Below are 22797 nucleotides of genomic sequence, written 5' to 3'. Positions count from 1 at the left end.
TCAAGAGGAGGTTGGACGCCCACCTGACTGGGGTCTTGTGACCCCAGCATTCATTCCTGCCTGTGGCAGCGGGTCAGGCTAGACGATCTGTTCAGGTCCCTCCTGACCCTAGCTACTATGAAACTATGAAATCTCAGGCACAGAACTTGATCTCTGAGTTTCAGTTCCCTGCTAAGGGCCCATTAGCAGTGCTCTGCTTAAAGAGATGTCATGCAGACAAATGCATTCGGGATCACAAGGGGCTCTGGTTTTGTAGAAACAAGGCCAAATCGATACTGAACAGAGAAGCCCTAAGTCATTATCAGTGCTGCCACAAAGAATCTGATGGCAGAGCGGTCTCTAATCAGGCAGCAGCCGGGTGAGTTCCAGGGGCTGGCAACAGAGATGGATGTACTGGCAGTCACGCCAAGATTAACAGGGTAATGAGGCATAGCAGCGATTTATCCAGGGGCATGGCAGAGTCTCTAAATCAAGGCTGAGAGTCTGTCTGAGAGCTGCTCTGGCTCAGCCTTATTGTTGATGACGATGTAGGATTGCCTGGGTGAGACGCTGTAGCTGGTGGAATGCAAGGTGGCTGGTACACCTTCAGCCTATGAGCCCAAAACCAGTACCCCCGAGCAAAACAGGGGCTGCAATCAATGCCTTGGTCCTTTCTCCTCCCTTTGCAGAAGTACCTGCCTGGTGTGCGGGGGGATCACCACTGTTGCAGCTAGCTCCTGCACCTTCCTTGCCTGCAGCCTGTTTTGTGTTGGGGCACAGACAGGAAGTGGCTGGAGGGCACTGTAGTCTGGGGATCCCTAACTGCTCTTGAGGATACTCTACAGAATGACAGAACTGAGGAAGTTGCAAGCAGCTGCTGGTTCTTAACAGTGCCTCATCCCTTTTCCTGGACTGTTCATGGTGCCCCTTGAAGGACGCACTTAAAGCCTCACAGGCCCTGCTTGATTGCCCTGGGGTAATTACATGACATAAGGACTACCATTTACTGGGTCAGCCCATATTCCATGTAGCTCAGTCTCCCATCCCACACAGCAGCAGATTGTGGATGCTGAGGGGGGGAGGCCAGCAGAGAGTTTCTGAATCCAGGAATCTTTCCCTTGCTGTTTTCCAGAGCTCTGGTCACCCCTGACTGCCCCCCTCCATGCTTCAGAGCTGTGTGTCTCCTGGTGGTAGGACCAGAAGAGGTGGGGTTCATATATACACTCCCCAAGGCCTGGGGGCTGCAAGTGGCTTGTGCTGTGGGGGCTCTGGCAGGTCCAGAGAAAATAGCAGAACATCAAGCAGTTCTTGTTCCCATGTACAAGAACTCAGACTCTCCAAGCCCCAGACTCTCCAAGCCCCTGCGGCTCTGGCTTTGGGGACACTGTCAGATGCAAAGCCAGGCTACGTACCTTGTTGGTAAATCTCTTCTATCTTCTTGGCGGTCTGGTTTTTGTACAGATGCACAGTGTAGCTGAGGCTGGATAATACTTGGGACAGCTTGTCTGCCTCCCTCTGAGCCCCTCTTCTGGGAGCGAGGGGCTCCTCAGAGCCACTGCTGGAGAACTCATAGTTCACAATCACGACTGCCCTGCTCTTACGCATGGACATGCTGCAAACTGGCAGATCGCACTCAGCTGGGGCCAGCTCCTCAGGTGCAGTACTACAGCAGGTGCAGCTGGCTGTTTCCACTTGTGTCTTCTGTGCTGTTGATCAGGGACAGCGGGAGGGTGGAGTATTTCTTGGGTGGCATATCCTGCTCCGCTAGGTGACTCAGTGCAAACGTGTCTCTCCCTGCCTGGCTGCGTCTGTTCTCAATGAGTGGCTGTGATAAAGACAGAGGAGGACCTGTTCCTTGTAAGCTTAAGCCTGGGGTCCTCTGTGCCTTGAGTTATGGGGATTGCATCGCTGACCTGTGAGTTAAATGTTGCCATAAAACAGCTGTTAGCCAGCAACTGGCTTGGAACAAGTTGGCAGAGGCATGATGTGTCCCCTGCTGGTCAGCGAGGTGTTTGACACACTGCAGCGGTGACCCTACTAGGCACTACCCCAATATAGGGCTTCTCCTGCTGGGTTAATGCATCAGTTCGAGTGGTACAGATCTTTGCTCTGGGTGTATAGGTCCCATCCCTGCTAATGGCCTGTGTGATACTAATCTCTGTTTGCAGAGTGGACAAAAGGCACGGTTTTGGCCCCAGGGTGATTTGCTTATGGCACACCAAAGCCAAGCTGAAAACAGAAGGTATCCTAATGACCACAGTGGGTGTCTAAAGAGAGGCAGAAGCCCCTGGCAATGAAACAGATATCCCTACAGATATCTTCATGAAGAGATATCTTCATCTCTGCACAGCACCTGTGGCTCTGGGGCCTGGTGACAGGGGGCTAAGCCTCCAATGAAGAGTTTTCTTTCTTTTCCATCCCCTAGCCTCTCAGACACCTGCCAGCCACCCTGTGAGCAGAGGCAAAGCAGCAACCTAATGCAGCTTCTCAAAGGGAAAACTTCCTAAGCACAGTTTATAATGGCAAGTATCAGGCACCCTCCATAGAAGGGCTGTTCCTATATCCATATATCCAGGGCGTCAGCTGCAAAGTGAAGCACACATAAAGTAGGGGGCTACTCCTGTCTCTTGCCACCTTTAGCAGGGGAAATAGCAAGCAATTCTAAGATTAGAGGCTGTTTAGAGACACGTTGGCAGAAGGAAGCAGAATTCCCACCTTTCCTCCCCCCGCCCCCGTTTTTTTGCTGGAGTAGCTGATTTTAGCGTGATTAGATACTGTTTGCTCCCTGCTTTACAAATGAACCTGACCTGACTGCTTTTTAATGTGTGGGTTCTCCCAGCTTCCCACAGCCTGACTGCACCTTTGTGTCATGGCAAAGTCCAGAGGTCACACTTCCCTCAGTTTCCCTGAAGTAATCACCAAGCTGGTCCATTATCCTTATCTTCCTTAACTGCTCTCTGTAACCCTGGGGGTTCAATAAACCTACTGATCCTTTAGCAGTTTTTCCATAGGCATCTGCTGATATTTTTGCCCAAAGGGCAGAAAAAAGTGTGTGTGTGTGTGTGTACGTGCACACGTGTACATGTACTTCTGCCAGTTTTCATCTCTGAGGCATGCTCTACTTCCTTGCCAGCCTCAGCTGTTCAGAACCCGCCCGACACCACAGAGTTATCTTAAATTATGAAGTTTAAAAAAAAATTCTAGGTCTGTTTGCTCTGCTTTTTGCAAGGGCTCAGATCTTCCTGCTTATAATTTGCCATGGAGAGGACTAGAAACCTTTCTATTTGGTGCAAGCAGAAGCTTTTACCTGCTGCCTCCTGGTGCTGGGGGCTTTTAGAAACACCAGATGAAACTTGTAAAATTGCAAGAACTGGCATCTGAGGGAGGCTGGTGCAGCTGTGACCCTAAAAAGGGCCTAACAAGGCTTGGCCTGTACCTAGAATTGTTCCACTGATGTAAACTGATAGTGCTCTGTATAACTACTCTTAATTCAGGTACAGATCAGTTGATCTCTTGTAGGGATGGCAGGACTGTGATGTGGTGTAAGGCTTTGTGTGCTTCTGTGGCCCTGAATTATGCAGCAGAAGCTTTGCCCCACTGAGTAATAAATCTACTTCTGCTAAACTCTAGGGAAAAATGCAACCAGAACTGGTTTGGCACCAGTTTAACTGACCTGGTTGGCTCTGCATGTAGGCAAAATCCCACCCCTCTCCCTTCCCCTTTCATGCATGGGGTTAGAATCCAACCAATTGAGAGGCTCAGGTTTGTTCTGATGGAAGGGGGTACAGGTAGGCTTGAGTGGGGATAGGGGCTTTCTTAACAAGTGATCAAATCCTGATACAGAAAGTTCAGTGATATTCCTGGATATGACAAGGACCTTGGTTTTAACTTCCCAGCAGAGGGAAAGCAAGAGGGGCTGCAGTGGGGAAAGGAAAGAGATTGTGCTCATAAGTAAAATGGCTGCTCAGAACCAGTCTGAGAGGACTCCACTGGTGTGGGTGACAATCATGAGCTACATCAGGTGATGCATCTGCCCCAATGGCTGGATTCATGGAGCAGCTGCCTAGCGAGAAGATAATGAAGGTTGCTGGCTTTGGATCTTGCTCCTATTGCTTCCAGCTAGTGACGGCAGAGCTGGGGGGGACATGAAGGACCAAGGGTCACAAGCTGTTGGTAGATAAGGAGGGAGCGGCTGCAGGTAGCATGCACCATCACTTTCCTTCTCTGCCTTTTATTTGCTTTTTTGATCCATATTGAAAGACATAAAGGGCCCTGCTGCTAACCATGGGAAATGGCCAGCTGCCAGGCTGCTGGACCTGGGTGAGGACAGGAGCGTGGGGCAGAAGGGCTCTGGATGACTGGGCCCAAGTAGCTCAATCATTCTTCTTGGAGTCTTTTGCTTGCACAGCTTTGGTCAGCTGCATCAGATCCAAGAACAGGTTGCGCTGCAGGACAGAGCTGGCACAGAGGATGGCTCCGTACAAGGCTCCTACGAAGCCACAGAAAAAGACATCCTGCCCTGGAAAACAAGGAGACATCATCATAGCTTCCTTCCCAGCCTCTGATTCTGAGCTGCCCAAGCGGGGTTGTGTGAAAGCCTGGTAAGCTGGCAGAGAGGATCTTGGACACCTGACTCATTTGCACCTGAATTGCACTTGGAGGGATGATGAGCAGCCCCAAGTTGGTGTATCTTGCCTGAGGCTGGTGTAGGCGATTAGTAGCATGGGAGGGGCTGTGTATGCAGGAGGCTGCACTACTTGGCTCTGCAGTTGTCTGTCTAGGATGCAGAAGGAGCTAGCAAGCACATTTCAAACTGGTGGCAGGGAAGCTTCTGCTCAATTCCTCTCTCTTTACATTGTGTCTATTCTCTGCTGCTCTAGCACTGCTGGCACACTGGACCCCAAACTCCATTGGGCAAAGCATTTGCAGGGTTGCAAGACAGAACCTTAGGAATTCCCCATGGGATTCCCACAGAAGTTGGGATCTTCCTCTCTGATTGCTTTAGTCTCACCTCTAATGAGCTTCCTTGGAGAGGGTCCAGAGGAGTCACCTCCTCATTGTCCTGCAGAAGAAATGGTGAAGACATGGGGAAGAACTACTATGCTAGGGGAAAGCAAGGAACCAGAGTACAACCCAGCAGCAGTAGGGCTTGGGATGATGAGTGAGAGCCAAAGGCCTGCTCACCAAGCCTCCTACCTGTCAGGTAAAGATTTGGGATCGGGGTCTGAGAGCGCATGGTGGCTATGACCTCAGCCTGCAGGCGCAAAAGGCCATGATCGGCTCCGTACATCTCGCCTTTAGGAGCGAGTAGATAGTGCTGGTTTGTGAGCGGGGTCCCAGCTGATACGTACTCAATCTGTTGAAGACAAAGGCACAGGTGAGCCACAGCAGACATGAGGACAGGGCAGGACTTGTGGAGAAAAAAGCCACTCCTGGGAGATGGAAAATTTTGGATGCCTGTAAAGAACTGAAGAGCTGCTCTTGCTCAGGAGAGCTCATTTTCTTCACTGGACAGGGCACACTACTGCTGCAAGTCAGCTGGCTGACTTAACAGTGCAGTTTCCATTTAATGCTTTGACTTCCCTCCTCCTCACTTTTCCCCTGGTGACCTCATTTTCTGAATGCCTGAGATGGCCCTGGCACCTTTCAGGGCTTCCTTCCAGCATGCGAGCACCTGCAGCTTTGTCAGGATGGCTTTGGAAGAGGCATTTAAGTAGCTGTGGAGCTAGGACAATGCCTGACCCCATCTCAAAAGGCCATAAGAATTGGCTGGGGTCCACTGCTTCATTTCCCTTCCGTGGTGAAATGGGCAGTAACAATTTAGAGCAGGCTTTCAAACCCAGGCAGTTTTCCCCAGCAGATGGCACCTTTGGGCCTTAAAAATAATGCACTGTACTTTCAAGGATGAAAAAAAAAATAATGCAAGGAAAAAAGGAGTATGTGAAACCAGCACAGGTTGCAAAGAGATGGCAGTGCCAGCAGGAAACAGAGTTTTACACTGTTTCCTCAGCAATGCAGTCCTATTCAGCTAGGGCCCCGAGGGTGCTCCCACAGAAGTGGGGATCTTTCTCTCTGATTGCTTTCTAGTCTCATCCCTGAAGAGGTCCGTGCCTTGAATGAGCTTCCTTGCAGTGGGGTCCAGAGGAGTCCCCTCCTCACTGTCCTGCATAAGAAATGGTGAGTAGTGAAGTCATGCAAGCATCTTGGGTCAAATCCTGGAGTCCAGTATTGTCCTTTCCCACATTTAGTAGCCTTGCAGTCTTTATCCAGAAGTATGTTGGACAAACATCTGCCAGATATAGTCTAGACATGTGATCCTCCTCACTGTAAAGAGAAGGACTAGTTTGAGGTCCTTTTTTGCCCTCTGCATCTCATCCTACAACTAGGTTTTCAGCACTTGAAGACTATGTGAATGTGCATTACAAACAGTGGCTTCCTTACCTTGTCCTTGATGGCTGGGTAGAGCTTGAAGATGGTCTCCATAATGGAGTTCACAAAAGTGTCTTTGAGGCCCTCATACTCCACTCCCCTCTTAGAGGCCCGCTCATCTTTCCACTCCTCAAACCACTTATATTGCGCACACGACACAACAATCAGGGTTGACTTGCCTGTAAAAACAGGTCACTACGTGGTCACAACAATGCTACTGCTGAAAGCTTCCATGGCCACCATGTAGGGCTGCTTCTGCTCCTTTGTGGTATGGCTCCACTCACACCTATAAGGCAGCTCTCCCTCTACCCCAGATGACTATTCCACCTATCTCTCTGGCTCTCCATAGGTTTCAATACCTTACTACCTTTTATTAGACCAACCCAAATAGTTGGAGTCAGTTGCCTCCCCAGCCCAGCCCCTGGCTTCTTTACTTTTCATTCCATCCAGGAAGAGCACACACCAACTGCTGAAACTTCCTTAGCCTGACGAAGAGTTTTTGAACTTGAAAGCTTGCTTAATAACTATTCTCCAACTAGCCGGGTTGGTCTAAGAAAAGATATCAAATTCACCCAAGGAACCTTGTGTGCCTATGTCCTTAGACCAACACGGCTACAACCTACACCCCTGCAATACCTTACTACTGCATTGTTGCCTCTGTTCTTACTGGCCCATCCCATAAGTCTTGTTTTTAGGGATGCTCAGAATCATTCTTCCCTGCCTTCTTCCTCCAGGGACTTGATTACCTTCCTCTGAACTTTGTGTCTTCAAGCAGAAAAGAGCCTCTTGCCCAGCACAAGCCCTTGTCCCGAGGCAAGACTGAGCCAAATCTAGTTTTCCTTCACAACCTGATTTCACTGATTACACAGACTATTTGGGAGCATTTGATTTACTGTAACAGAACAAGATACAGGGGGCCTATCCCTGGCAATGACTGATTGCAAATATTTCTCTATTGGGTACAATGGAATAATTTTCCCTTCTTTGCTCATGTGTGCCCCCACCATGGCTCTCCACAAGTTCTAAGACTGCTTCTTATTGAAAGAGAAATCCTGAATCCATTCTCCCTGCCCACAGTCAATGAAAAGGAACTTATTACATCTTTGCAAAACTAGGAAATGCCTAAAGAGGTGGACTATAGTCCAAAAACCAAAAATCAAGGACTATAGTCTTCCATGCATAGTGGAATCATTATGGCCATGATACAGACACAAATACCATCCTTACCTGGGAATCTCTCCTCCCAGGTTGGGTCCTTGGCTGATGGAGAGGTAACATACATCAGAGGGATGTTCTTTGCGGCCTCATCTCTGGATGCAGCAAGGTAGTGTTTCATTCTGCAAAGGAAGGTGAACAACTTGATGGGGGACTGTTTTAAGGGGAAGGTATTTTAGAGAATGCTTCTGCTGAATGTGTTGCATGTTGCAAAAGAATTTAGAGTGTTCAGAGGTACCAGACCACTCCTCAACTGTAAAACAAAAACGGATGGTGAATGGGGTAGAGAGATATTACTAGACAAGCCTAGCTGCTCCTTACAGTTTTTCCAAGTTGTTCTCTGGGTAGATATAGTAGTTTGTGGCTTCCAGTCCCAGTTCTTCCTTGGAGCCTACAATACCTATGAAAACAGTGAGCCCTCCTAAGCCGTGTTCCACCATGCAAAGAGAAGCTTGAATACCTGCATGGGAGAAGCATAAAAAGACAGTGAACAGCCCAGAGAGAAACCATATGTTGTACTCTGGAGAAGTACATGCTCCTCCCTAGCTAGGGTTAAGGCCAGATTTCCATATGTAGCCCAATACAGAGCTTTATTCTTTCTTTCCTCCATAGCTTTAAAAATTGGTTTGTCCAGATACTTCCCAGACTTGCCCCAGCAGCATGGGAGAAAGCTTCCACCAAGATTAACTAGGATCCCCTTTAGCATACTGATTCTGCTGCTGACACAATGCTGCTCTTGGGAACTGCCCAACTCTGTGTGCAGTGGGGATGCAAGAGATGCTACTGTGCTTTACCAGGTAAAGCTCGTGCTGCCTCTGGCAGGAGCCGCTCATACGTGTTAAATATTCCAGCATCAGAAATCACAATGGGGGCAAAGACATTCACGAGCTGTTGGCCTTTCATTACGCTCACACCTGGAAGGCAAGGGGAGAGGAAGAAAACCCATCAGCAACTCAATTACAAGCCTAAAGCCTGTCTGCTGTGCAGGGATGATTGGGAATGTGGGGAAAGCACAAGTAGGATGGGTCTGTAGTTAGACATGTCTGTAGTTCTCCTAGCTGTGGCAATAGTTTAGGAAGTGGTAGTCTTGTTATTCAGTGGTCCTGCCATTGTGCCCATCACTGTGGCTACAAATGAATGGAAGGGTTTTATAGACAGGCAGGATGGGCTCAACTGGGGTGCCTTGCCCATGAAGGAGATGCAAAGAATCAATGTTTGAGAGGAGAGAGAGAATAGGCAATGCTTATTCCAGAGGTCTCAGGTGATGGAAAGGGCTTGGGCTGGGGCTGTCATGGGAGAGTGAGGTAGGATGTGACAGCTGGGAGATGTACTTATCCATGGGAGGGGCTGGCAGCTTAGAAGCAGTTCAGATAGGCTGCTACTGGCAGTAAGCATAAGCCCAAGATGGACAGGCTTCCCATACTATCTAACTGGTCAGCACATTCACTGGGACCAGCTCAGAAATCGCTGGTCCTTTTTGTTACCTTGGCCAAGCCCCTGCAAGCACCCAGTGCATGTTGACTCAACCCTGACCCAGTCTTGCTCACCATAGGCTTTGCCTTCCGAGTCCAGCAGAATGTTCTGCACCATCGCTTTGGTAAGCACGGCCCCACCAGCCCGCTTGATGATGGGGATGGTGTGGAAGGCAATTTCGCTGGCACCTCCACTAGGATACCACCCTCCTTTGAGAAAGTGGTCCACCAGGATGGCATGCAGGCTGAAGCTGGTGTTGGATGGAAGTGTTCCTGGAAGATCAACAGCAAAGAAAAGGGGCTGTTTCCAAAGAGGAATTGCACAGAACTGCACTCCTCTCTCAGGTAATACGATTTACAGTTTCCCTGTTATTGGAGACTATCACAGTGAGACTTCATGCAGTTGAGAATACACTCTAAGAAGCTCTGGTGGGGCAGAGCCCTGCCTACCTCTTCGCTCCAGCTGAGTGCTATCCTTGGCTGTGAACAAGTGCTAATTTGTAGCTAACAGTAACTTTACATCTCCCCTGGCTCCATCTCAAACACTAATTAGGAAGGGAAGGGGTTGGTGGGTAAGGAAAATGAATGGAAGATGCATATTCAAGAAGAACTTGGAACTCATAGGGAAGATGAGCCTTTCTCCAATAGGAGTACCTCTGCATCTGGGATCACAAAATCATAGAAAATGAGGGTTGGAAGGGACCTCAGGAGGCCATTTAATCCAAACCCCTGCTCAAAGCAGAACCAGCCCCAACCATATCGTTCCAACCAAGGCTTCAGCTAGCCGAGTCTTAAAAACCTGCAAGGATGGAGAGTCCACAGTCTCTCTAGGCAGCCTGTTCCAGTGTTTCACCACCCTCCTAGTGAGAGCTTTTCCTAATATCTAACCTACATTTCTCTTGCTGCGACTTGAGAACATTGCTCCTTGTTCTGTCATCTTCCACCACAGAACAGTCCAGCTCCATCCTCTTTGGACCCACCCTTCAGGTGGCTGAAAGTTGCTATTACATCCCTCCTTAGTCTTTTCTTCTGCAGACTAAATAAGCCCAGTTCCCTCAGTCTCTCCTCATAAGCCATGTGCCCCAGCCCCTGAACCATTTTTGTTGCCCTCCACTATACTCTCTCCAATTTGTTTACATGCTTTCTGTAGGGGGGGCTCAAAGCTGGATACAGTACCGCAGTTGTGGCCTCACCAGTGCTAGATAGAGAGGAATAATCACTTATCTCGATCTGCTGGCAACACTCCTATTAATGTCCAGTGAAGGATGGTAGTAACCAAGCTGCAAGCAGAGAAGGGAGAGGGGAGGGTGAAGAATGTGTACCTCATCATCAGGATAACACTCAGAGCTGACACAGAGGGAGATAGAAAGGAACGTAGGGTCTAGAATGGAGCCCTGTGGATTTCTACGGAGTTAGAGATCTGGGCACAAGATAAAGCCATCATCAGAGAGAAGATGTTTGAATCGGTTGGAGCAGAACCATTTAGAGAGAATGAAAGCAGCAGGGGATGGCACCATCCGCAAGCTGATGGCTGTGCTAGGGGCAAAGCAACCATCCACCTAATGGCCTGGAAGACCAGATATGGGTTGTACAGACTAGGGGTTGCCCCTTGGGTAATGCAGGTGACTTGACTTGAGCTCAGGATTAGAGGCATGTTTGGAAGACTGGCTTTAGGCAAACATTAGTTCTTGGAGGAACTGGATGAAATGCTTTTGCTCATCCGATAGAGGAAGAGGTCAGTCTTGATTACAGAATGCTCCCTTCTGGCCTTCAGTCTCTAACTAGAGAATACCAGTGTCTGAGGGCTGCTTTGCATACAAAGCAATGAGAGTTTGATGTTCACAAGCAGCTCACCTGGGAGCCACAATCTAATTGCACACAGCAGCTGGCTGCAAGGATGAGTCATGCAGACCCCTGCATAGAGAGTGCTGATTTTGCACTTGGCCATTTGCACAGCTGTCTGTGACCACCTCTGATCCTCAGAGGTGCTGCTATGTGGAATACACTGGCTGGCAAATTTCTGCTCCCCCCAACCCAGCAAACATCTGCAGCCAGCCCCATCAGTACCTTTGGCATGGCAGCCAGAGCCTCTGCTCTAGCAGAGGGAAAGCAAACTACATGAGCTCTTCCTTGTCTTTTAAGAGAGTCTTTTTCCTGTGGCCTTTATTCTCCACTGACTCTGATTTTCACTCAGTCTTGTCCTGATCTCATTTATTTAATGGCCTTTGGTGGTGAATTCATTAGTAATGAACCCTAATATGTTTATATTGCACCTTTTGTCCAAAATTCCCAGCCTCTTTTGTAAATCTGATAGGCATGCTAGAAATGTGAACTTCTATTCATGTCATGTACCATGTAGAGTCCAAACCTCTAGGAAATGCCAGGTTTGTGTTGTCCATTCAGGGTAGAAGGGTCTTATATGTGATCAAACATTTAAAGATGGTGTCATAAGGCATATTCCCAAATAGGGGATATATCACAGTAATATGGGCAACCTCCATTTCAGAGCCCTGCTGCCCAGACTTGAAGGTACTGGACATCCTCAAACATAAGTCATGAGAGTCATAGAATCTTAGAAGTCAGGTCGGAAGGGACCTTGTAGATCTTCAAGTCCGACCCCCTGCCTGGGCAGGAGGAAAACTGGGCTCAAATGACCCCAGCCAGGTAGGCATCAAGCCGCTTCTTAAAGACCCCCAGGGCAGGAGCCAGCACCACTTCCCTTGGAAGTTGGTTCCAGGTCCTAGCTGCCCTGATTGAGAAGTAGTTCTTACGGATGTCTAATCTAAACCTACTCTCCAACAACTTGTGGCCGTTATTCTTTGTTATCCTGGGGGGCACTAGGGGAAACAAGGTCTCCCCCAAACCCTTCTGGTCCCCCCTACTGAGTTTATAGACGGTCACCAGGTCCCCCCTCAGCCTTCTCTTGTGAAGGCTGAACAGGTTCAGGTCCCGTAGCCTTTCATTGTAGGGTCTGCCCTGCTGTCCCCGGATCATGCGGGTGGCCCTCCTCTGGACCCTCTCAATGTTGTCCACATCCCTCTTGAAGTGGGGTGCCCAGAACTGGACACAGTACTCCAGCTGCGGTCTGACCAGTGTCGCGTAGAGGGGGAGGATCACCTCCTTGGCTTGAGATGCACCCATGGATGCACGATAGGGTCCGGTTGGCCCTGCTGACCATGACCTCGCATTGTCGGCCCATGTTCATCTTGGAGTCAGTAATGATTTGAAGATCCCTTTCTCCCAGCGTGCTGCTGGTTACTACTGCCCAAGTGCAGCACCCTGCACTTGTCCGTATTGAAACACATCCTGTTTTTGTCAGCCCACCCCTGCAACCTATCCAGGTCTTTCTGCAGTCTTTCCCTCCCTACTAGCGTGCCCACCTCACCCCAAATTTTGGTATCATCAGCAAATTTAAACAGGTTGGTATCATCAGCAAATTTAAACAGTCCTTTAGTCTGGAAAGCATTAGGCAACCTACATACATGGGTCCTCCTAGAAACGAGTTGTTTTCATCTACTTTGATGCAACCACTTCTACAAGGTAATACAGCAGCTCAGAGCAAAACACATCTTCACAACTCAGAGGCAAAGAAAATGTGCTCAAAGGAAACTGCAGGGAAAATTCAAGAGTCCGAAAAATAAAGGTCAGAACAGGAATTGGCCGAGGCACCAGCTGCCCTTTGGAAAGGGGATCAGGGAGCTTTCTTGGCAAAGAGTGAACAGATCCCAAGTTTCACTTCTGTATGCGAAGCACCACACAGCAGTCTCTGCCACATTGCATCATACATGGTATTTCCTACTCTAGGGTGAGGGTTTACACCAGACACCTGGTCTATTAACCAAAAGAGAGTCACATACCATATGTGGGGAAGATATAGCAGAACACAGCTCGGAGCTCCTCGTTGGTGGTGAGTTCATTGACCACTTCACTCAGGCTTCGGGGTGCCATCTTGATGAAAGGAGAGAACCAGCCCAGCAGGCCTGTTTTGCTCAGTAACTTGGCCACGGGCAGAGGGAGGAGTTTCAGGATAGGAACGAAGGCATTTCTATGGGCAACGGTCTAGAAAAGGGGAAAAAAGAAGTGGCCGTGAAGCAACAGTTGGGTTTGAAGACAAGGTAGCAGCAGAGGTGCAGCCAGGCTTTACCACCACAAAGGTGAGGCCTGCTGCAGCACTCAGACCCAGCATGCAAGACTTGGCAACTCCAGAGCCTCCTTGCGAGTTAGAGGAGGTCATGCTGGGATCACTTCAGCCGGTTTGTCAGGCCTTTTCCCTAGTTTAAAGACAAGCTGTTGAATCTCAGTGCAGTGGGAGATTGCGAGGCCTGGAGAGCTCATGAGGGATGTTTTGTTCAGGCCCATGCATTTTTTTAAAAAAACCTGATCACAGGCCTAGATCCCAATTCTTTCCTTGGCTATGGAGCCAGAAGGACACTGGCTGCTGGGCTCTGGGGCTCACAATTATTTTACAGGGAGGGACATGAGGAGACATACTGAAGACCCCAGTACTCGCCAGAGGACCTCAGAGCAAGGATCTAGTCACTCGGGCTCTGCCCCTGGTGCCAGTAGTGCTTTTTCCACACTCTGAGCCCTCCCATATGCCACACCAGCCCCTTACCATTTCTTCCCATGGATTAGACTACTTATGGGCGTGTGAAATCTGGGTGTCACAGACTACCAAGAACCTCTGATGCCTGTTAACTGGGATCCGGTCTCTCTAAAACTAGGGTGTCGCTGAGCCAGAGCATATTGGCTTCTCTGGCTTGGGCTGAGTAGGAAGGTCAATGATTCATGTATTTGGCTTTGAAGCCCACAAATTAAGAGCAGAGAATGCAAACTGCTGGCGCAGGGGTGGGTCATCCTCCAATAAAAGAATCAGTGGTGGATCTTATCTAAACTGAGCCAGCTTTGAGTCTCAGAGAGCATTGGGCCAAAGTTCATGGCTCTCTGCCTTGCCTGTTGGCACAGGGAGGGCAAAATACAAGGAAATCCTTGGACTGCATCTCCCCTTGATTGATTTTTAAAGGGAGTACTTGTGGTCACAGAAGTGGTGGGGAGGTTAGGCAATTTCCCAGTCTTTGTAGAACTGCCTGGGAATGATTTCACTGGCTCCTCAGACCTGGGGAAAAGGCAATACAATAGTTTTGTGTAATGTGTAGGTTTTCTTTGCATCCCCCTGTTGCTACAGCAGCATTTTGCATATGTCATTGCTTGGATGCCAGGTGGATCTATCTTAGAACTGGTGGAGGTTTTCTCAGGAAGCCAGTGCCGTATGGTTCAGGCCATTTGCAGATGTTGTATTTGAGTCTACCAGGCTTTATTTTAAATTACAGAATCTGGAAGTGATACTTCTGAAAGCAAAGCAGCTGTGATGGTGTCCTCCTCATCTGCTTTTCATAGCAAGCCAAGATGTTCATGTCAAACAAGCAAGATCAGGGTGGCTGGAGACATGAGTATCTTGTGATTAGCCCAAGCACTGCTACTGGCTGGACCTGGAAGCCAGAAGCTACAACTGAACAGTCTCTGAATGAGCACTCTTGGTCCAGAAGCTTTCTGAAGATTTCATGGGGTAGTTGCCATGGTAAAACCAAATGAGTGCGTTAGACCGTGAGCAAGAAGCAACTGGTTGAAGCTATGGCAGCAAAAGAAGGGTTCTGTTCACAGCTGAATCCTTTGTGCCCATGATAAACATTACCAAGGCCTGCTCTATTCTAGTTTCAGGCCTCTGGTCAGCTCTGTGACTGACACTGTTCCTTGGGGTAAAAATGAATAGAGTAGTATTTGTACTGGGTGAGTGTCATCTCAATGAAGGGGAATGGTGTATAAGCTGACACAAAGCAGCGGGTACCAGTCTGGCCCATGCAGGCTTGGTATAGAGAGCCAGTTTGGGAGTGAGCTGTGGATTTGAATTACTACAGATTCAGTGGCCTCAGTGCCAGCTTCCAGAGGGGCTACCCTTGCTATTCCTGAACAGGCTGCATCTGCAACTACGGGGGACAATCCTGGCTGGGGACAAAGAGTGAATTTCACCTCTCTGGGATCCCAATGCTCCTTCCCTGCAGAGCCTACATGAACACGTTACATGCAGTGGAAGGTCATTGTGCTCAACTGCCCTTCCACTGACCAGGCTGCACCTGGCTTCAGGAATACTGTTACATGCTGGCTGAACTGCAGCATACCAGCATGCACAGCTAGATGCCTGGACTGTGTGTGCGTGCATGTGTAGATCTGTGCATGCAGAGTGAGCGATCACTAACACTGATGGACATGCTGAAATTCAGCAAGGGGTCGACTGCTAAGCCAACTGGGGGCAGAGCCAGGCTTACCTTGATCAGCTTTGCAAATTTCTCAATAGCGGCATCTTCACCAGGAAACTGCTTCTTCAGCTCTTCATAGTACTCCTTGGTCCCACTGTGCAGGCGATAGGTTTTACCATTGCCAGGCTCCCCCAGGATGACAGCATCGAAGACATCTGGCATCTTGGCCCACTGCAGCTGGCCCTCGGTGAGCTGGTCTAGCAGGATGCGTGCTGGGGAGTTTGTTTGCATCCTCCCAATGTAATGGATACCTGGAAGGCAACTGCATGTGGTTACTTCAAGAAAGCTGTGCCCTGGAGACAAAAGCAGCATGAGACCTGGAGTTGTGAGATGGAAAAAGGCCACAGGGGCTTTTTATTGAATAAAACAGAAGGAACTATCAGGATACCACACACCCAAACAGACCCTCAGAAGCATGGAAATATGAAGGGAAGGGCAAAGTCATCAGTCTTCCATGACCATTCACACATTCCTACAGCGATCCTGGTAACATGGGGCTAAGCAGAGGGATGGACTAGATCTGTGGTTCTCAACTTTTTTGTACCAGAACCCATTTATTAACAATGGCCCGTCCTGACCCAGTAAGTAGGTTAAGTAGAAAACAGCCCCCTGGCCCTGCCGGTGCCCATCACTCCTAACCTGCTGCCCCCCAACCCCAGGCCCTAGCCCCCCACTGTGTGGGGCAGGGGGTGGGTATGTGGGGTAGTGGTGTGTGTGTGTAGCGGGGGGGCTGCCAGGGAAACCTCATGGTTTCCCAAGTTTTTCTCCTTTAAAGGAGAATCCATTTTTAAAGTTTGTTCATGACCCTTTCATACATTCTTATCACTAACGCTTGTATTTCCCACCTTCCTCCACCTTACTCTGTCAAGTAAAACCTTAACAGGAATGACATGGTTTTGGGTATAACCAGGGAGTTAATCAGCCCATTCACTTGGAAAGTTATTTGCTTTCACTATGCAAAGTTGCCCATGCTGTGCAAAAACTAATGGGTCTCTAAAAATATCAGTTGTATCAAATTGTTTTTTTATCTTTAACTATAACTCTGAACTCCCTCTATTTCTACTATTTGCTTTTGAAATAAATGCAAGATTTATAACACTATTGAAACTAGGGGATGCAGACAAATGTCTGGGTTCTGTTTCTGACAGTAATTTCTCAGATTCCTGTTTACTCTCCAAGTGTCTGTATCAATGAGTCAGTATCTGAAGTGTAAACTCTTGCCAATTAGGGGAAAAGGGCAGGCAAAAAATTCCTAGTCCCAGTCCACAATTTTTTCTGTATTCAGGCTGTTTTTGCCAGCAGTCAGATTTCACCTACATGTGCCAAATTGTTCTGCCAGTGGACAAGGACATTAGCCATTCACTGTGTTCCATTGAGGTTAGTGGAGGAAAGGTTAAATATGCCAGCAGGCTCAGAGATTTAAATTTATCTCTCCATTTCATTCCATTGCTGTGCCTGCAGTGTTCACCCTAACTAGTGGTGTTAGGGATCTGGATGCATTTCTTACACAATTAAACCTTGATGATATTTAGAATCAAGATTTCGAGATGCAGGACCCTGGAACTGAGAGGAACTTCCTTACTTAGTGAGCTCAGCCCCCTGTTATTGCAGGCAGTGCCATATATTCCCATGCAGAAATGGATCAAACCCCATTTTACATTGTTAAGTTCCTTGCCCAGTGAGAAGCTGTTCCAGAACCTTTCATCTCTGATAACTTGGAACTTTCTTTTAAATTTCCATCCTGCACTTTTTCACGACCACACGTTTGTTCTTGTGCTAACAATGGGAGAGTCCCTGTTCCCCTGAGCACTACCAGGAGTAACAAGGAATAATGGCCATAAGTTGACTGAGAGTAGGTTCAGGCTAGATATCAGGAGGCCCTACTTCACAGTCAGGGCGGCCAGGAGCTGGAACCAACTTCCAAGGGAAGTGGTGCTCACTCCTACCCTGGGGGTCTTTAAAAAGAGGCTAGATAATCACCTAGCCGGGGTTGTTTGACCTCCTCATTCTTTCCTGCCATGGCAGGGGGTCAGACTTGATGATCTGATTAGGTCCCTTCCGACCGTATCAACTATGAAACTGCCTGAAGCTCTTCTACCCCCAATTGTATTTGTACTAATGAGCAGTCCTGGCCTCTTTCAGACTTCATTTTACTACACAAGCCAGGCCAAGCTTTTCTCATCTCCACTTATAAGATAGCATATCTGTTCCCCACATCATCAGAGGGATTATTCAAACATCTGTATTTCATGCAGATGAAATTCAGTCTAGTTCTTCTATTCTTGAGGGAGGAATACCGTGACATTACCTTCTTCAGTACGTGTGAACGTATTCTGGATATTTGTAGTTAGGGGTTCTGGTGGGGCTGATTCCGGGTTTATTTTATGTATTTATTTATTTTAATTTGTGTCCAGGCCAAATTAGTCAAATCAGTTCTGAATTCCATCCACTGAGCACAGCTCAGCCATTCAGGTCCATGTGGTGTTACTATGGGCAAGTATCTTACTTCCCAGACTCTTCAGCCTGGGGCTTCAGATAATCCCAAATCTATGGTAGGCATCCTACGTGCAAGCCCCAAGCCAGGAGGTCTTGGGGTTCAGATGCCCCTGAATCTCGCTTGCCCTTTAGGTTTTTTAATCAGTGGGAGCCTTTGGGAAACAGTATTAGTGCACTAGAAGTGTGTTGTCACTTAGCTATGCAGAGTAAAGCTAGCACCTGGGAATCAGTTAAGTGCAGTAAATAAGGTAGCAAATCTTGTGTAGCTTTTACATTGTTTTGTTTTCCTGCTGTATTTTGTGTTTTATTCTGTTATATTATTTCATTTGTTCTAGTTGCCCTTTTAAGTTGTTCTGTTTCTCTTGCTGCAAGCCACCCCCCCCCAGCCTTTGTTGGGAAGGATAGTGCACGAATCACAAACAGACAGCCAAAGGGACTGTAAATCTTATCTCATAGGGTGTTGTTTAAGAACTAGGAAGTGATCACATAATTAACTACTACATTGTAATGTGTATAACCCCCCTTCCTCAACCCCCTTCCCCATTCTGACTGTACTCCTTTTTTGCTGTTTTTAACCCCTTGTTACACGGGTGCAAGATAATGATAGAGGCATGAGGGGACACTTAGGATGCCAGGCTTCAGATCCCGTGCATGTGGCACGATACAGGCCAACTACCTGACCACTTGTTGCAAAGCCTCTTATTTGAGAACAAGTTTCTCTACAACCTTGCACACAGGCAAGTAGTATCTTCTAGCTTGTTTTCAGTCTCAGGTCCCAGATTCACAACAGCCATAGGTGTCACTGAAGACACAGGGTGCATTACAGCTATTGGAAGTGCCTCAATCCTGGGGTGGATCCTGTGCCAGCAGCCTCAAGACTGCTCTAAGCAATTGTAGTTACCACTAATCTCTGTGACAGATGGCTCCATCATGTACTTTGTGTTTGAGATTACTTAGAGATAAATGTCTTAAGCCCCAACATATCTGTTCATCAGGGAAGAGGCAACACCTCTTCCAGCTGCAGTCACTCCATCCTACCTCTCTCCCAAACAGTGGGGCAGCCTTACCTGTGTCAAACTCGAAGCCCTTCTTGCTAAAGGTGTGGCAGCAGCCACCCACCCTGCTGTGCTGCTCCAGTACCAGCACTCGCTTCCCAGCTTTAGAGAGGACCACGGCAGCAGCCAAGCCCCCAAAGCCACTTCCGACCACAATAGCGTCGAGGTTTTGAGGCACCTTGTCTGCAGAGAAGGCTGCAAGAGGAGGAGAAAGTTGTCATCAGCACAGAACTACCTTTACATCTGGACCAGGGACAATCTTGCTATCCCCTCCCAACAGTTCCCTGTCCATTCCTGGGACCCAGCTTCTCCTCAAAGACAGCACCATCATGTAACCTTGCTAGTAGACTGTTGTACAGAAGGGCCTGGCATCTCCTGAAGTTCCACCCAATACAAACAGTGTCCCAATGTATCCTTCCATACTGTTGCTTATGTTTCAGACAGACTTGCATGCAGCTGGGCAGGGATGGGCCTAACCTGACAGCTAGCTCCAGGGTCCCTGCTGTCTTGCATAATGTCTAGATTCATCCAGCTCAGTGAGCTCCCACCTTCACCCTTCCAGGAAAGACCATCACAAATTGCGCTGCCTAGTACAAGCAACAGCTTTTTACCCCCAGGGCTTTGGGGCCACACTTCTGCTGCAGCAGTCTGTTTCACAGACTATCCAGTCCATCCAGTGGAAGACTTAGTCCCTACTGGGCATTTTAGTGTTGTTAATAATTTCTATAGCCTCCGAGGCCCTCAGTAGAATCAAGTCCTTGTTATGTTGGGTGCTACTGCCCTTGCCTCAAAGAGCTCCCAATCTAAATGGAGCTTTCAGTGAGGCTGCCAACATCCCATGCAACAGGAGAAGTAGACGCCAAGTACGTGGGAGCCCGAGGGCCCTGGCCCCACTTGGGAAGAGGGTAGGGTGATGACCTGTCCCTAATTGGATGGGACAGTCCCAAAATTGGAACATCAAGTTGCAGTCCTGGGTTGTATGACTCTGGGACAGCATTTGTCCCAGATTCACAGTATCATGCAGGGATCTGGGTTTTCTGTTCACTGCAGGAAACAGAGGGTTTCCTCTTGCAGGCCGGCAGAGTTCCAGTTTGCAAGAGGCTGTGGAGTGGAACGAGCTCCCCCAGCTGCCTGCAGGTAAATTGGGGGTGGGGAGGGGGGATTGAGGCTTCCACAATGAGGGAGGGAACGGAGCAGGGGCTGTCCAGCCAGGGGGTGCACGGGGCTGGGGCAGGGAGTGGGACAGAGCCACAGGAGGCTCGTCTGTGGGGGGGCAGCTCTCTGCCACTGCACACTCCCAGGGAATGGGGCATGGGGGGGGACATGTGCCCCCCAGATTTGTGTGAGGGCTGGGGGTAGATGTGGGCTGCCTGCTGCAGACTCGGGGCTCCCCACCCTGCTGCTGCAGGTGCCCCCAGGAGCCCTATGCCAGCTGTACCACCACTGCATGGCACCCCCTGCCTGCCTGGCAGCAGTGGCGTCAGGGGGTGTGAGATTGTGCCCTCCTGCTGCTGTCAGACAAGCAGGGGCACCTCGCCATGGTGGTGCATCCAGCACAGGGCTCCGGGAGAGACGGCAGCAGGGCGGGAAGCCCCGAGCCCACGGCGGGGATTCTGCATCTGCCCACCCTGCCATAGGCTCTGCTACTGGTGGAGGGGAGAGAGGGGGCATCATCTTAGGCCCCCCCTTCCGCCGGCAAAAATAAAAGTCAGCGCCTATGACAGTAGATCCATGTGCCTCCCCTTGCTCAGACTTTCCCAGCTATAGATCCATCTTTTCATGATGCTTCCTTCATACTCTAGTGCCCAAATACTGTTGTAAGATATTTGACTGGCTCCATAGGCTTTACCCCTTTCATCCACACGGACTATCTTCTGATGGAGACTTAGTAGGTGCCTTCAGGGGGTTACACTATTGTGTTTTTTGGCAGTAGGGGAACATTTGTTGGCTGAATTCTTGGATATGAAAATGGTATGGTCTGGTGCTGGGTGGTGACGCATTCAAGAACATCATCTGGCATGTTCCTTCTGAAAGGCAGTGAGCGCAGGTAAGTGGAGATGGTTTGGGTCTATTACCGTACAGACTGGGTTCTACTTGTAGCTCCACCGACTGCCATCTCATGTAACCCCTCTGTAAAATGGGGCAATGAGGGCTGGTCTGTGGTCTGAGGTCCATTAACAATACCTATAAAATGCAAAGAGATCTTGACAGCAGCTAGGATGAGATCTCATGGTCTCTTGTCCTGTGGTTCAGCACAGCCTCCTCTTGCCTTCTGGATAGTCTGTGACTCTCTCAATGTATCCCTGGGATGTAGGCATAAGAGTACCACACTTAAAAGCATCACACGAGATGCTTGATGCCTGGCAGGCCTAATTAACCATTGTAACATAAGATGGGCCTGTTTTGGGGAGAGGGTCTGTCTCTTGGATGTGGGGAGAAGGATGCAATCCAGGTCCCTGCAAGATTCTGTCCACGCTGGCCTTGGCACTCATGTGGTACGTTTCCTCTGGGGAAGGCTAACAACACACCTGCAGAGTTTGGCACATTAGTAAATGCCTGCTCTTCTCAGCCCAAGGGGTACAACTGTCAGAAAGTGTTATTATCTAAGAAGAGGCAGAGACTCCCTTGGGCACAGAAGACCTGTTATGGAAATCTTCACTTAAAATCCGGGATATCAGTGTATCCAATCACAGCTGACTGTTGTGGAGGCAGGGAAGTCAATGGGTGGTTGAAGGAACTGCAGCGCTCCTGTGGGGTCGGCTGCATGCAAACGATCCAGTTGAGGAGTGAATTGGACCTGTTCTGTGCAAAGAAGAGAGGGGGCACAGCCTGGGGGGCATGAGAAGGCTGTTTGGTTTGTGGGAGTGTATCCGGGCATTGGTGGGCCTCTAGCAAATGCATGTGGATGGGGGCATGTGCATTCAATGTGCCCAGCAGTGGGGAGGGGACAGAGTCTTGGAGCAGGAGAGAGGAAGAGACCCGGCAGAGGGGATATGGGGAATATAGATAGCAGAGCCCAGAAATCGCTGCTCCGCCCACAAAATGTTTTTGCTCCGTACACCCCTAGGCAGCAACCAGAACAGATGCCCCCAGCAGGAGAGCTTAGCGGGTACCTTGCTTGAGCACCTTCTTCCGAATGTCCTTGTCGGTCACCAGAGGAGCTGGTGGTCTCCTGACATCCACAGAGAAGGGGTTTGGGGATTTGCTGCTGAAGAAACTCCAGAATGCCAGGAGAAGCAAGACAAGGAGCAGGATCACATACAGCCACATGTTTCCAGTTCTGTCCCTCTTCCCAGTGACCCAGCAACAACTATGGGCTGAATTAAACAGCCCTTCCTCCCTGCAGCTGACTCAGCTGGCTGGTTCAGACTCTGCCTCTTAAAGGCACAGTCAGGGTGACCTCCAGAGATTTCTACACTTGCTGAGTCTCCCTCTCTTGAAGAAAGCTTTTCGGGCTGGTTGCTTGCTTGGCATAGCGATACAAGTCTGAGCATAGCAGCGATTTGCAGAAGTGAAGCAGTTTTGGAAGACTGCATGCGAGTTACACAATCCAGCCAAGGAGGGCTTATTCCTGTGTATTGTGTTGTATAACTCCACTCATGGACATTCCCCTTTCCACTCGTTGAGTGCCTTTATCTGTTTCAATGTAAAAGATGCACAAGGAGACATAAAACTGAACCAAATACATTGCAAAACAGCTCAGAACCTCCCTTAGGTGTTGCTAGAGGCCTATTGAAAAGGCTTAATACATCTCTTCTGCTGTCCCTGCTGTGTCTTGCATAGATGTACTGAAGTTAACTTTTAAGCGTGCTAGATTAGGGATGGCTGGTGGTACAG

The 22797-nt window shown here is 49.0% G+C and overlaps 2 protein-coding genes across 4 annotated transcripts in view; both read right to left on the bottom strand.

Annotated features, from left to right (window-relative positions):
* LOC102369935 (caspase-3-like) overlaps window positions 1-4046 on the bottom strand; it is a 13632-nt gene extending 9586 nt beyond the window's left edge. For both annotated transcript variants that reach the window (XR_001358615.2, XM_006031161.3), the window contains exon 1: window positions 1392-4046. Coding sequence is in view for 1 of the 2 variants with exons in the window: in XM_006031161.3 (XP_006031223.1) it covers window positions 1392-1590 (199 nt within the window). In the remaining variant the exon portion in view is untranslated. The remainder of the gene's footprint in view (window positions 1-1391) is intronic.
* A 144-nt stretch (window positions 4047-4190) lies between these two features.
* On the bottom strand, window positions 4191-22557 carry RETSAT (retinol saturase). Of its 2 annotated transcripts, XM_006031160.3 has the most exons (11): window positions 22074-22550; window positions 18973-19155; window positions 15419-15660; window positions 12953-13154; window positions 9171-9368; window positions 8418-8537; window positions 7945-8083; window positions 7636-7745; window positions 6421-6587; window positions 5176-5335; window positions 4191-4498 (listed from the first exon to the last, which is right to left on the bottom strand). In XM_006031160.3, exons 1-11 carry the CDS (start codon window positions 22228-22230, stop codon window positions 4353-4355), a joined length of 1824 nt encoding a protein of 607 aa, XP_006031222.1. In that variant the 5' UTR covers window positions 22231-22550; the 3' UTR covers window positions 4191-4352. The 2 variants fall into 2 exon arrangements, with proteins under 2 accessions (XP_006031222.1, XP_014378928.1); XM_014523442.2 differs by lacking the exons at window positions 4191-4498; window positions 5176-5335 and adding an exon at window positions 6091-6303 and having other exon boundaries at window positions 22074-22557.
* Window positions 22558-22797: the final 240 nt, after the last annotated feature.

The sequence above is a fragment of the Alligator sinensis genome, unplaced genomic scaffold, assembly GCF_000455745.1.
Source record: "Alligator sinensis unplaced genomic scaffold, ASM45574v1 scaffold453_1, whole genome shotgun sequence".
In the NCBI taxonomy this organism is placed as follows: Eukaryota; Metazoa; Chordata; order Crocodylia; family Alligatoridae; genus Alligator; species Alligator sinensis.
Note: the sequence above shows the minus strand (reverse complement) of the source record. Positions and strands in the feature narration are given on the sequence as shown.

Excerpts from the sequence above, each read along its gene's own strand:
- RETSAT (XM_006031160.3), bottom strand. The coding sequence starts at position 22,230 with ATGTGGCTGTATGTGATCCTGCTCCTTGTCTTGCTTCTCCTGGCATTC. Across the intron at positions 19,156-22,073 it reads GAAGAAGGTGCTCAAGCAAG|CCTTCTCTGCAGACAAGGTG; the intron begins GTACCCGCTAAG and ends CTCCTCTTGCAG. Across the intron at positions 8,084-8,417 it reads GGCAGCACGAGCTTTACCTG|GTATTCAAGCTTCTCTTTGC; the intron begins GTAAAGCACAGT and ends TCTCCCATGCAG.